Genomic DNA, 13,300 nt, shown 5'->3' with positions numbered 1-13,300 from the left:
CATGATTCGTAGTTTGCATATAACACCCAGTGCTCCATGCAATTCGTCCCCTCTTTAATACCCATCACTGGGCTAACGTATTGTTGGATTCAGTTTGCTAGTATCTTATTGAGAATGTTTACATCCATGTTCATCAAGGATATTGGCCTGTAGTTTTCTTTTTTAGCAGTGTCTTTATCTGGTTTTGGTATCAGGGTAATGCTGGCCTCATAGAATGAATTTGGAGGTTTTCCTTCCTTTTCTATCTTTTGAAATAGTTTGAGAAGAATGGCTATTAACTCTTTAAATGTCTGGTAGAATTCCCCTGGGAAGCCATCTTGTCCTCGACTTTTGTTTGTTGGGGTTTTTTAAATTATTGATTCAATTTCTTTGCTGGTTATGGGTCTGTTCAGGTTTTCTATTTCTTCCTGTCTCAGTTTTGGTAGTTTGTATGTTTCTAGGAATTTATCCATTTCTTCTATGGTGTTATTTTGTCGGCATATAGTTTTTCATGATATTCTCTTATAATTGTTTGTATGCCTGTGGGGTTTGTTATTATTTCTCCTCTCTCATTTGCGCTTTTATTTTTTGGGTTCCTTTCTCTCTCTCTGTCTCTCTCTCTCTTTTTTGATGTGTCTGGCTAGGGATTTGTTAATTTTATTGATTTTTTTTTTCAAAGAAACAGCTCCTTGTTGCATTGATCTGTTCTCTTTTTTTTTAAGTTTCTGTATCATTTATTTCTGCTCTAATCTTTATTATTTCCCTTCCTCTGACAGTTTTAAGCTTCATTGTTGTTCCTTTTCTAGCTCCTTTGGGTGTAAGTTTAGGTTGTGTATTTGAGATTTTTTTTGCTTTTTGAGGTAAGCCTGTATTCAATATACTTTTCTCTTAGGACCACCTTGGCTTCAGCCCAAATGTTTTGGACTGTCATGTTTTCATTTTCATTTGCTTCCATGTATTTTCTTATTTCTTCTTTAATTTCCTGGTTAACCCATTCATTCTTTAGTAGGGTGTTCTTTAACTTCCATGTATTTGTGTCTTTCCAAATTTTTTCTTGTGTTTGACTTCAAGTTTCACAGTGTTGTTGTTGAGAATATGCATGGTATCTCACTCTTTTCCTTTTCTTTTCTTTTAAATTTTATTATGTTATGTTAGTCACCATACAATACATCATTAGTTTTTGATGTGGTTATCTCACTCTTTTTGTACTTGCTGAAGGCTGATTTGTGACCCAGTATGTGATCTATTCTGGAGACTGTTCCATGTGCACTGGAGAAGAATGTGTATTCTGCTGCTTTAGGATGAAATGTTGTGAATATATCTGTGAGGTCCATCTGGCCCAGCATGTCATTCAAAGCCATTCTTTCCTTCTTCATTTTCTGCTTAGATGATCTGTCCATTGCTATTAGTAGTGTGTTAAAGTCCCTTACTACTATTGTATTATTATCAATGAGTTCCTTTATGTTTGTTATTAACTGTTGTATATATTTGGGTGCTCCCAAGTTAGGGGCATAAATATTTACTGTTGTTAGATCTTCTGATCTTCTTGTTGGATTGCCCCCCTTATTATGATATAGTGCCCATCGTCATCTCTTATTACAGTCTTTTGTTTCAAATCTAGTTTGTCTGATATAAGTATGGCTACACTGGCTTTCTTTTGACATCCATTTACATGATAGATGTTTCTCCAACTCCTCACTTTCAGTCTGCAGGTGTCTTTACATCTAAAATGAGTCTCTTGTAGGCAGCATATGGATGGGTCTTATTTTTTTTTTTTATCCATTCTGACATCATGTGTCTTTTGATTGGAGTGTTTAGTCCATTTACATTCAGAGTAATTATTGACAGATATGTATTTAGTGACTTTTTAATGTTTTGTGGTTGTTTCTGAATATTTTCTCTGATCTTTTTTTGTCTTTCTCTCTCATGGTTTATTGGTTTTCTTTAGTGATATACTTGGATTTCTTTCCCTTTATTCTTTGCGTATTTGTTAGTGGTTTTGATATATGGTTTAGGTTGTATATATCCTCTTCTGCAAATAACAGTCTATATTAAGTTGATGGTCACTTAAGTTTGAACCCATTCTTTATTCCTGTCCTCCCCACATTTTAGGTATATGTTGTTATATTTTACATCCTTTTATTTTGTACGTTTTTTGGCTGATTATTTATTTTTTCTTTTTTTTAAGATATTTATTTAGTTGACAGAGAGACAGCGAGAACGGGAACACAAACAGGAAAATTGGGGAAGGGAGACGCAGGCTTCCTGCTGAGCAGACATCCCGATGCGGGGCTCGATCCCAGGACCCTGGGATCCTGACCTGAGCCGAAGGCAGACGCTTAATGACTGAGCCACCTAGGCGCCCCCTTGACTGATTTTTTAATAGAAATATTCATTTTTACTGCTTTTGTGCTTCCTGCCTTCATTCTGTCTCTTTGGTCTTTCTTTCCTACTCAAAGAGTCCACTTTAATATTTCTTGCAGGGCTGGCTTAGGTTTTGTTTGCCTAGGAAACTATCTCTGCTTCTATTCTGAATGATAGCCTTGCTGGAGATTTTTCTTATTCAGCACTTCGAATACATCATGCCCCTCCCTTCTGGCTTGTAAAGTTCCTGCTGAAAAATCCCCTGCTAGCCTTATGTGTTTTCCCTTGTAATTTACTGTCTTCTTTTGTCTTGCTGCTTTTAATATATTTATCTTTATCACTATGTTTGTCATTTTAATTACAATATTTCTTAGTGTGGATCTGCTTTTCTTGATTTTGGTGGGAATTCTCTGTACTCCCTGGATCTGAATTCCCTTTTCCTTCCTTAATGAAAGAAGTTTTCAGCTATTATATCTTTTTTTAAAAAGGTTTATTTATTTATTTATTTATTTATTTATGAGAGAAAGCGAGAAGAGCAGGCAGAGGGGAGATGGAGACGCAGGCTCCTTGCTGATCAGGGAACCTGATGCAGGACTCAATCCTAGGACCCTGGGATCATGACTTGAGCTGAAGGCAGCTGCTTAACCAACTGAGCCACCCAGGCACCCCTCAGCATTATATCTTCAAATAAATTCTCTGTCCCCCTTTTCTCTCCCTTCTTCTTCTATAATACAAATGTTATTACATTTTATGGAGTCGCTGATTTCTTAAGTCTATTTTTGTGTTCCATAATCCTTTTTTCTCTCTTTTGTTCAGCTTCATTACTTTCCAGTAGTCTGTCTTCTAGGTCATTAATTCATTCCTCTACTTCTTCCAGCCTGCTGTTCATTCCATCAAGCCTGTTTCTCATTTTGTTTATCAAGCTCTTTATCTCTGCTGTTACTCCTTATCTCTTTGTTAATTGTCTCACTGATGTCCTCCAATCTTTTCTCAAGTCCAGTACAATCATTACTTTAAAGTACAATCATTACTTTAAATTTTCCATCAGGCAGGGCGCCAGTGTGGCTCAGTCGGTTAAGTGTCTGACTCTTGATTTTGGCTCATGTCATGATCTCAGGGTCATGGGATCAAACCCCATGTCAGACTCTGGGCTCAGCATGGAGTCTGCTTGTCCCTCTCCCTCTACTCCTTCCCCCACTCATGCTCTCTCTCTCTCCCTCTCTAAAAATAAATAAATGAACCTTAAAATTTTTTTCCATTATATTTGTTTCACTTAGATCTCTGGCTGTGGCCTTGTCCTGTTCTTTCATTTGGGACAAATTCCTCTGTCTCCTCATTTTGTCTAGCTTTCTGTACCTATTTCTCTGTGTTAGGAAAGTTAGCTGTGTCTCCTGATTTTGAAGGTAATGACTTTATGAAGAAGAGGTCCTGTAGTGCCCTACCATATAGTGTCCCTTTCTCCCCAGGGCTTGGTGCTTCAGGGACTCTCTCCCGTGTGTGCTGCATATACTCTGCTGTTGTGTCCTGGCTACTTTATCCTTCAGGCCAGTCATCTCTAGGCTTTCTTTATCTGTTGTGGTCAGTGTTTGGTCCCTGTCATGAATGTGGCATATTTTAATTAGCTGTGCTCTGGTCTGCTTGTGAAACGAGACCTGTCATCACCACTACCAGAACTGAGACTCCTCGAGACTCCCGTATTGGGAGATGCAGTGTGAATAGACATTTGGGCTGCTCTTCTGGATGAGGGGGCCCACTGCACTGGGACCTAGGTGAGCATGACTGGGAATGGTGGTTCTTCTGGAGCACAGGGGATGTGGGGTTTGGTGTAAGCAAGTTAGGTAGCCAGTGTCATCACTGGGCTGGTTTTTGCAGGTGGCCCTTGCTTATGCTGAGGGATATGGCAGGGAAATGGCACCTGCCAGTTCTTTTATTCACAGAGGGGCCTCTCCATTAAATGCTGCTTCTCTGGGATGTGTTCCTAGATGAGCAAATAACTGTGTGCCTTAAGTGTTCTTCAGATCACTGTTTCCATGCTGTATGTCCGAGGGTTGTTTGCCTTGCATTTTCTCCAAGAGCAGTCCCAATGTCCTCCAGGCTCTCCCAGAGCCAAGCACACTGACATTTAAAACTCCAGGCTCTAAGCCCTGCTGGTTGTAAGAACTCATGAAATTCTGACCCTCTTGCTTTCCATGCCAATTGCTATGGGGATTCATTTTCCCTGTGTGCTCCCCTGTGTGCTAGTCTGTCTGTTGCCCCTCTCCATAACAACAGCTCCCTCCCCACTGCAGTGGCCATGATCTGTTTCTCTCCCAAGCCACATCTCTGCACTTCTACCTTCTTTGATGTGGCTTCTTCTCTCCCATTAGTTGTGGAGTTTGTTCTGCCAGTCTTCAGGTCAATTTCTGGGGTATTTAGGATGAATTATCGAATTATATTCATGGGATGAGGTGAACCTAGGGCCCTCCTACTCCACTGCCATCTTCCCAATCCACCCCCCCTTGAGTTTTCAGTTTTGGATATGATGTGGTTTTCTGTTGTGGAGGAAGGCACTTTCTCTTGTTTCTCCCCAAGCCCCATGAAAAGTTCCTCTTCCTAGCCTCAGAAGGCAGTAATATCCCAATATTTGGTTAAGTCATTGTCAAACCTGTATCATTTTAACCAGGGCATGTTGTTCATAGCCAGTTCTGTGTAGTGGGGCCAGATTTAATTTCCTCACTTGTACATATTTTGTTTTTGCTTGTGTTTTTCCTTTTTTAGAGTTAACAATTGCTTCTTATGTTTATTTGCTTCTTTCTCTGTGTACCTATCATTAAATCCTCTCCAAATCCTCTGACTAATTTATCCCCAAGCTCCACTCAAGAGGGTTGAACATGTCAGGTCATCTACCAGCTTCCTTTATTGGGAATGTCTCTCCAAGAGCTCCCTCTATTTGTGGGCTGATGTCTGCTGTCTATTCCCTTGCCTGCACAGGTGCATACATAGGTGTCATCCAGGGATGTCCTCTCACCATTGTCTTTGGATTTTCCTCCATCTCTCTCTTACCATGGGCTTCTTATTTCCTGAATGTGGTGTCCTTTCCTTTCTGGGTTTATGCCTTTATTGGGTGGAGCACACCCCCTGGTAGCTTTCTGAAAATGGGTGCATGGGAGATAAATTTTTGAGCATAGCATAACTAAAAATGACCTTATTCTGCCCTTATTCTTGATTGATAATTTAGCTGGGTATACTTTTCTGGATTAGAGAAGTTATTTCTTATAATATTTTGTTGAAGACATAGAATATTTCCAGAATTTCAAATGTTCCCTTGTGCTGTTTCTCAGTTAACCCACCTCCCCCAAGGAGTTACTACTCCACCTTCTTTCCCTGTGGATTGGTTTTGCCTGTTCTATCTACTCCTTAGTTTATGGCTCCTTTTGCTCAACAGAATGTCTGTGATAAGCACCCATGTGGCCGCAGATTCAGTAGTTCATTCATTTTTTGCTGTGCTACAAGTTGCTACGTTAAACCTTGCTATGCATTATTGATTCATTCTCTTTCCCAATAATAAAGACTTAGATTATTTTCAGAATTTGGCTAATATTAATGATGCTGCTATAAAAATTCTTGTGCATTTTGTTTTGGGTGGACATATTTGCCAATCTTTCTTCAGTGTGCACCCACAAGTGGAATTTCTGGGTCGAATGATAGGCACATGGGCAGTTTATTTATTATTTTATTTTATTTTATTTTTTTAAAAGATTTTATTTCTTTATTCGACAGAGAGAGAGACACACACAGCGAGAGAGGGAACACGAGCAGGGGGAGTGGGAGAGGGAGAAGCAGGCTTCCTGCTGAGCAGAGAGCCCAATGTGGGGCTCAATCCCAGGACCCTGGGATCATGACCTGAGCCAAAGGCAGCTGATTAACTACTGAGCCACCCAGGCGCCCCAGGCACATGGGCAGTTTAGCTTATGTTTTGTCCAATGGTTTTCTAAAGATATTTACATTCCCACTGGCCAATCTTATGACTTGTAGTCACTCTATATCCTTTATGAAATGAGGTATTGTCAGTCTTTTAAAATTTTACCCATTTTGGAAATGGTGTAGTGATACCACATCATTGCATTAATTTTCATTCCCTGATGACTAAAGCTGCTCACTGAATATTTGGATATCTTTTTTTTTTAAAGATTTTATTTATTTATTTGAGAGAGAGAATGAGATAGAGAGAGAGAGGATGGGGGGGTCAGAGGGAGAAGCAGACTCCCTGCAGAGCAGGGAGCCTGATGCGGGACTCAATCCCAGGACTCCAGGATCATGACCTGAGCTGAAGGCAGTCGCTTAACCAACTGAGCCACCCAGGCGCCCTGGATATCTTTTCTTCTGAGGTTCATGTTCAAGTCATTTGCTTAGTTTTTTAAAAGTAAGATTATTTGTATTTCTCATTGACTTATAAAAATTTATTATATATCCCAATGTGAGTTAATTGTTGTATATATACAGTGGTGTGTGATAAATGCTTAATAACTGGCTCTTTATAAAACAAAACAAAAAAAGCTCTGATTCGTTCCATGTGCCAGTTCCCATGGTATAGTTACACCACAGCTCTCACTGTGATGTTCTGAACACAGAACTGGGAAGAACTGATACAAGTTCTTCCGGCACTCCTTTGGTATGAGTGTTACACACAACTCTTCCAAGTCAGGGACTTGTTTTTCTCATCCTCTTGATGGTGTCCTTTTAAAAAGTCAACTTTATTAAAGTATGATTTACACACCTTAACATGTACCTATCTAAAGTTTCTATTTGCTTAGTTTTGGGAAAATATGCACCCGTGTGACCACTGCCACAGGCAAGATATAGAACTTCTCCATCATCCTGAAAATTTCCCATGTGCTCTTAACCCCACCCCGTTGGACCCTGGGCCCAGGAAACTACAGAATTCCTTCCCATCTAGGTCAGATTTGTGTTCTCTACAGTTTCACATAAATTAAATTATATAGTATGAACTCTCAAGGTTTGGCGTCTTCCCCGAGTGTATTGAGATATATAAATATGTATATGGTTGCCTTCTTTTTGTGCTGAGTAGTATTCCATTGTGTGTATATAACACAATTTGTTTATCCACTCAGCTGTTGATGCACATATGGCTGGTATGAACATTCATGAACAATTCTTTGTGTGGACTTGTGTGGCTACTTCTCTTGGGTAAAAAGCCAGGAGTGGGATGTCTGGGCCACATGATTTGGTGTATGATTGAGAGACTGCCAAACTGGTTCCAAAGTGACCATACCTGTTTACATTCCCTCTAGCAAATGTGTATGTTTCAGTTTCTCCACATCCTCGCTGACACTCAGGGTAGTTAGACTTGCTAACTTGAGGCATCCTAATGGATGTGTTGTGGTATTCATTGTGTCCTTTGATGAATAGTAATTTCTAATTTTAATGAAGTCCAGTGTAATGACTCTTTCTTTTTTTTTGAGACTTATTTATTTATGTTTTAGAGAGAGTGTGTGTGAAATCGTGTGAGTGGGGGGAGGGGTAGAGGGATAGAAACTTTAAGCAGACTCCCCACTGAGCAAGGAGCCCAACGCCGGGCTCAATCCCACCACCCATGAGATCACAATCTGAGTCAAAACCAAGAGTTGGACACTGAACTGACTGAGCCACCCAGGTGCCCCTGACTCTTTCCTTTTATGTTTAGTGTTTTTGATGTCTTTGCCTACCACAAAGTTGTGAAGATATTCTCCCGTGTATCCTTTTGGATCTCCACTATTTTACCTTCTGCATTAAGCTCTAATATTTTTGCCCTCCATGCATTAATTTTGTGCATGATGTGAGGAAGTAGGCAAAGTTTGTTTTCCCCATACAGACACGCAGTCAGCTGCCTTCTTTTTGTGTTGTGATCTGGTTGTCCATTCTCCTACTGAAGGGTGTCTCATGGTGTTTAACATTTAGGCCCTCCAAAGTCTGTGGTGAACTAATCCACGTGTTTTTGATGCCTTTCATGTGCACACACATGAGGTCTTCTCCAGGAGAGCCACCCTGGGGTGTAGGATGTGCACAGGTTCAGCTTTTCTGGATGTACCAACTTGCTCTGAAACATGAAGACTCACCTGCAGCACAGAGCAGACCTTGTTTCTACCCTCCCGGCCATGCCTGCTGTCATCAGACTCAAACATTTCTGCCAGGCTGATGGGTCTGGGGGACCCCAGGATTTGGTGATTTGCTAGGGGACCTCCCAGGACTCAGCACACAGAGCAGAATCAGCCCAGGGCAAAGGTGCATGGGGAGAAGCCAAGGGATACTGGGCACACATTTCCAGAGCTCTGCCCATTGAGGTCACACAGGACATGCCTAACTCCCCAAACAGGAGCTGTGACAACGTGTAGGATGTGTCACCCCCCAGGGAGCTCATCAGAGGTCAGCACCCAGGGTTTTTATTGGGGCCGTGTTATGTGGGCACCCTCTGCCTGGCTTGTACGAAAATTCCAGATCCCCAGGAAGAGTGGGTATTTAGCACAAGCCATAGTATTTGTACAGTTTATGCCCAGCGAGGCCCTCCTATCATATGGGTGGAAACCCTCCCCAAATCCACATTCCCAGACAGCCCCCAAGGGCCCACCTTGTGAACAGGCCTAAGGACAGCTGTCCCTGGCCTGTGGTGCTAGCTCTTAACTACACGGGCCTGTGGAGTCCATCCTTCTGGAGTGCGGGGGCTGGAGACGGTCTGGGTTCCGGGAAGTCAACAGTGAAGGGTGGCTCTTCCCCAGACACTGCCATCAGACTATTCAGCCTGTATGTCCTTGAATGTGTGTCCACATGCCAGACACACAAGTCACTGGAGGCACCTCCTGGACTCTACTGAAGGATAGGAACCTGGCGGCTGGGGGACAACCACAGACCGCCCTTACGCGGAGGGTGTCAGGGAGGGGTCTTTGTTGGAAATCACAGACATGCAATCTGGTTAAACCAATCAAAATAAGAATTTATTGGAGGGATTGACAGCTCACAGAGTGAGGGGTGATGGAGAAACCAGCTCAGGGGCCAGGGCTACACTGGGTCCGGTGGCAATGATGAGACACAGCTCTGGAGGAGATAGCTGATCTTCTCTCCCTTCACTGTACATAAGGTTCAAAGGCTTGGGGGAGCCCAGCTGGCCTTGCCGGGGTCACTGCCAACCCAGGTGAGGAGGCAGGGCATGTTGACTTGGGAAAAGTTAGTACTTGAGGAAAGTCAGTGGGACAAGTGCACAGTGGGGAACGGGTGACCAGTGTCCACCGCAGGGCCCAAGGGATGGGACTAGACACTTGTCTTGGTGCTTAATAAAGAATCCAGGCTGTGCAGATGAGCTCTTGAGCTTTGGAGTTCCCTTAAGATCACTCAGCAGCAGGACTTCTGAGTCGAGGCGGGCACGCAGCAGGCCTGGCAGGAGCCCACGGGCCGGCAGAGCAGGGACACGCAGGAGGAGGGTCTGCAGCAGGACGAGGAGCAGGGGCTGGGCCAGCTGCAGGAGGGGGCTGAGCAGGGGGAGGCCTTGCAGCAGACAGGGGTGAAGCAGACGGGCTTGCAGCAGACAGGGGTGAAGCAGATGGATGCACCAGAGGCTTCCTGGCAGGGGGAGGAGCTGCAGCAGGAGGGCTGGCAGCTAGACTGTTGGCAGCATGAAGAGGCCGAGCAGGGGGAGGCCTGGCAGCAGACAGGGGTGCAGCAGACAAGGGTGCAGCAGACAGGGGTGCAACAGACTGATGTACCACAGGCTTCCTGGCAGGGGGAGGAGCTGCAGCAGGAGGGCTGGCAGGAGCTGGTGCAGGATGACTGGCAGGGGCTGGACCCGCCGCTCACGGGGGTGCAGATGAGGGTCAGGCAGGAGGCTGGGGCGCAGCCGCTGGGGGTGCAGCCACTGGACTGGCAACAGCTGGGGGTGCAGCAGGGGGCGGCGCAGCAGGGGGGCTCGCAGCAGCTCTCTGGGCAGTCGTCCACCTGCCAGGAGGAGTCGGGGCAGGAGTCCCAGGAGCCGGGCAGGCAGACGCGGCTGCCGTAGCTCAAGTTGCTGGAGCAGACCGACAGGGTGGACGTGGCCATGGTGGGGGCGGTGGGGCTGGAGGAGGGTGTGCGTGTGAGTGTGAGTGTGTGAGTGTGTGTGTGTGAGGGGCTCGAGCTGTCTGTCGGCTTTTATATTGGGTGTGTGTGTTGTTCCAGCAGCAGGCCCGACTCGCCTCCCTTCCTTGTTGGTGTTTGGAGCCCAGGGGACTCTCATTAGCACCAGCTCTATGTTGGGTTCCATGAGACGTTTCCTTAGCTATAAAACTCCTAGTATATTTTGGGGTCTGTTGACTCATCCTAGGCTACCTCTGGTCCAGAACATACATTGAGCTAGATGGTGTGAGTCTGTAAATAGCATGTGCTGGGGCTGGATTGGCTGTGTAAGAAATCCATCTATTCGAATCCTAACTGCCCTTTTGTGGACACCTGGGTGGGTCTTGTGCACACCAGGGGCCTCTACTTGTCAGGGGGGCGCAGCTGCCGGAGAAAGAGAGGGTGTGGAGCCGGACATGTTCTGGTTGTGACTCCCTGGTCCTCTCTATGGTGCGGGGAGTTCCCCTGAGTGCACATGCAGGTGAAGGTGGGACAGTCAGGTGGCCACACTTTCCATGTCCTTGGGTGGCCATGTGGGCCACTTCTGCCTGACCACTCACCAAGCCCATGGATTCTGCTTCTGTCCATGGACTTTTTACACCCCAAAGGCTGCAAACCTTGAGTACAAACTGGAGCGCCCTATTTTCTCCCCTACAGGAAGTGCAGCTCCCAAAAATCCTCCATAGGAAAAACAATGGTTGCTTTTGTGTTTCCTGTTGATTTTCTTGATTGTTTTTTTAATTTTATTTTATTATGTTATGTTAGTCACCATACAATACATCATTAGTTTTTGATGTAGTGTTCCATGATTCATTGTTGTCGTGTAACACCCAGTGCTCCATGCAGTACGTGCCCTCCTTAATACCCGTCACCGGGCCAACCCATCCCCCCTCCCGCCTCCCCTCTAAAACCCTGTTTGTTTCTCAGAGTCCATAGTCTCTCATGGTTCATCTCTCCCTCTGATATCCCCCCCCTTCATTTTTCCCTTCCTTCTCCTAATGTCCTCCATTCTATTCCTTATGTTCCACAAATAAGTGAAACCATATGATAACTGACTTTCTCTGCTTGACTTATTTCACTTGGCATAATCTCCTCCAGTCCCATCCATGTTGATGGCAAAAGTTGGGTATTCATCCTTTCTGATGGCTGAGTAATCTTCCATTGTATATATGGACCACATCTTCTTTATCCATTCATCTGTTGAAGGGCATCTCGGCTCCTTCCACAGTTTGGCTATTGTGGACGTTGCTGCTGTGAACATTTGGGTGCAGGTGCCCCTTCTTTTCACTACATCTGTATCTTTGGGGTAAATACCCAGTCATACAATTGCTGGGTCATAGGGTAGCTTTATTTTTAACTTTTTGAGGAACCTCCATACTGTTTTCCAAAGTGGCTGTACCAACTTGCGTTCCTTGGGTCAGCCCAGCCAGAAACCTAAAAGTCATCCAAAGTCATCCAAACCCCTTTCTTTCTTCTGCAAATAACATCCAAGTGGCCACCAAGTGGTTTTGCTTCCTTCTGCTAAATAAATTTCCCTCCTTTCTGATCCTTTTATCTTCCAAGCATGAATTTATTCGCTGTGGAGCCCAATCCCCCCATGTGCTGGAAACGGTGACAAGCTAGAGAATGCACGGGTGCACAGGTCACGGCCCCGTGGAGGCCTGCTGGCCAGGGGAGGCAGGCACTTGGTGCCCCATGGTGGCAGTGAAGAACGGGTTCAGCAGCACCGGGCCCAGAGGAGTGGCACCACACCCCAGTGGGAGGGCTCTGGGGGTGCTGGGCAGTGTGTGCTGACCCTGCTGTGTTCATGGGCTCCAATTCTTACCCTTCCTGGACATTCCATTTCCAGCAGTGGTTCTCACCCCAGGCCTCTCACCTATGAGGACGTTCATGCTGGGGAAGAAAGGGGTTCTAGGAATTCAACTAAACTATGGCTGAGTTGTCTTTCTTTATGTCTTGGGTTATAAAACTGGTGTAGATCTGAGTCTGGCCCCCTGTGCTCAGCTTCTGGCCCTTCTGGAGATACAGGAACTGATCTGTAAGCTGAAAGTGCATGGCAGGGTAGGGAGAGGGCGATGTTTGCCGTCTCCGTCAGACGTATGTATGCCGGCTGAGGATGGCTCGAAAAGCTGGATAAAATACAAAAATGTCTGTGCAAAGCTTCTGAAGGCTACTGATGAGACTGAGCATTGAGGGCCAACATGTGGAGACGGGGAGACTTCAGAGAGGCAATCTGGCATTTCAGAGGGGCTCTTCGTGAAGTGCAGTGGATGAATCTTGGTGTGGGGTGTGAGGGGAAGTAACCAGCTTGTAGAGAGGCCAGCAGACGCAGCATGGACCCAAGGGGACAAGACCCCAGGGAGATGGCAGTCCCCGAGAAGAGCTCTAGAGCTGCAGGTGGAATCTCAATGCATTTGCCCAATTTTTATGCTATACAGGAAAGATACTAAGAAAGCCAACAGAAAACCATTAAAACCCAAGCAGAGCTTCTGCAGCCTCATTGCCATGGGGACTCATAACCCTGACGGCTGGCCAAGGAGGAGTGGCTCTCGGGTGGGACCCCTGGACAGCTCAGTCCCAGGAAAGGGGAAGCCAGACGTAGAGCAGCCTCACGTCGGTATGAGTCCTCTGCCCCACTCAGGCCGCCAGCCAGGGCGAGAGCTGAAACTCTTCAGAAGGAGGGAAATTCATCCAGAGCTGCTAGAATTTTTCAGACAATGTCAAACATTCAATCAAGAATTACAGTCATGCCAAGAGACAAACAGATGATAGAAACAAGCCTGAGATGACAGTGCTGGAGTTAATCAGGCACAGACTTTCAAGGTAGTGGTGGCGAAAG

General features: G+C 45.2%; 2 protein-coding genes across 2 annotated transcripts in view; one reads left to right on the top strand and one right to left on the bottom strand.

Moving 5' to 3' along the window:
* The window catches only part of TSPEAR (thrombospondin type laminin G domain and EAR repeats), a 162,938-nt gene that overhangs the window by 74,521 nt on the left and 75,117 nt on the right, over nucleotides 1-13,300 (top strand). The window lies entirely within an intron of this gene.
* Nucleotides 9,706-10,407, bottom strand: LOC113917343 (keratin-associated protein 10-8-like). The gene has a single exon (XM_027585075.1). It carries the CDS (start codon nucleotides 10,405-10,407, stop codon nucleotides 9,706-9,708), a length of 702 nt encoding a protein of 233 aa, XP_027440876.1.

Source organism: Zalophus californianus, chromosome 1 (genome assembly GCF_009762305.2).
Source record: "Zalophus californianus isolate mZalCal1 chromosome 1, mZalCal1.pri.v2, whole genome shotgun sequence".
Taxonomy (NCBI): Eukaryota; Metazoa; Chordata; class Mammalia; order Carnivora; family Otariidae; genus Zalophus; species Zalophus californianus.
This window is presented reverse-complemented; position numbering and strand designations above follow the sequence as displayed.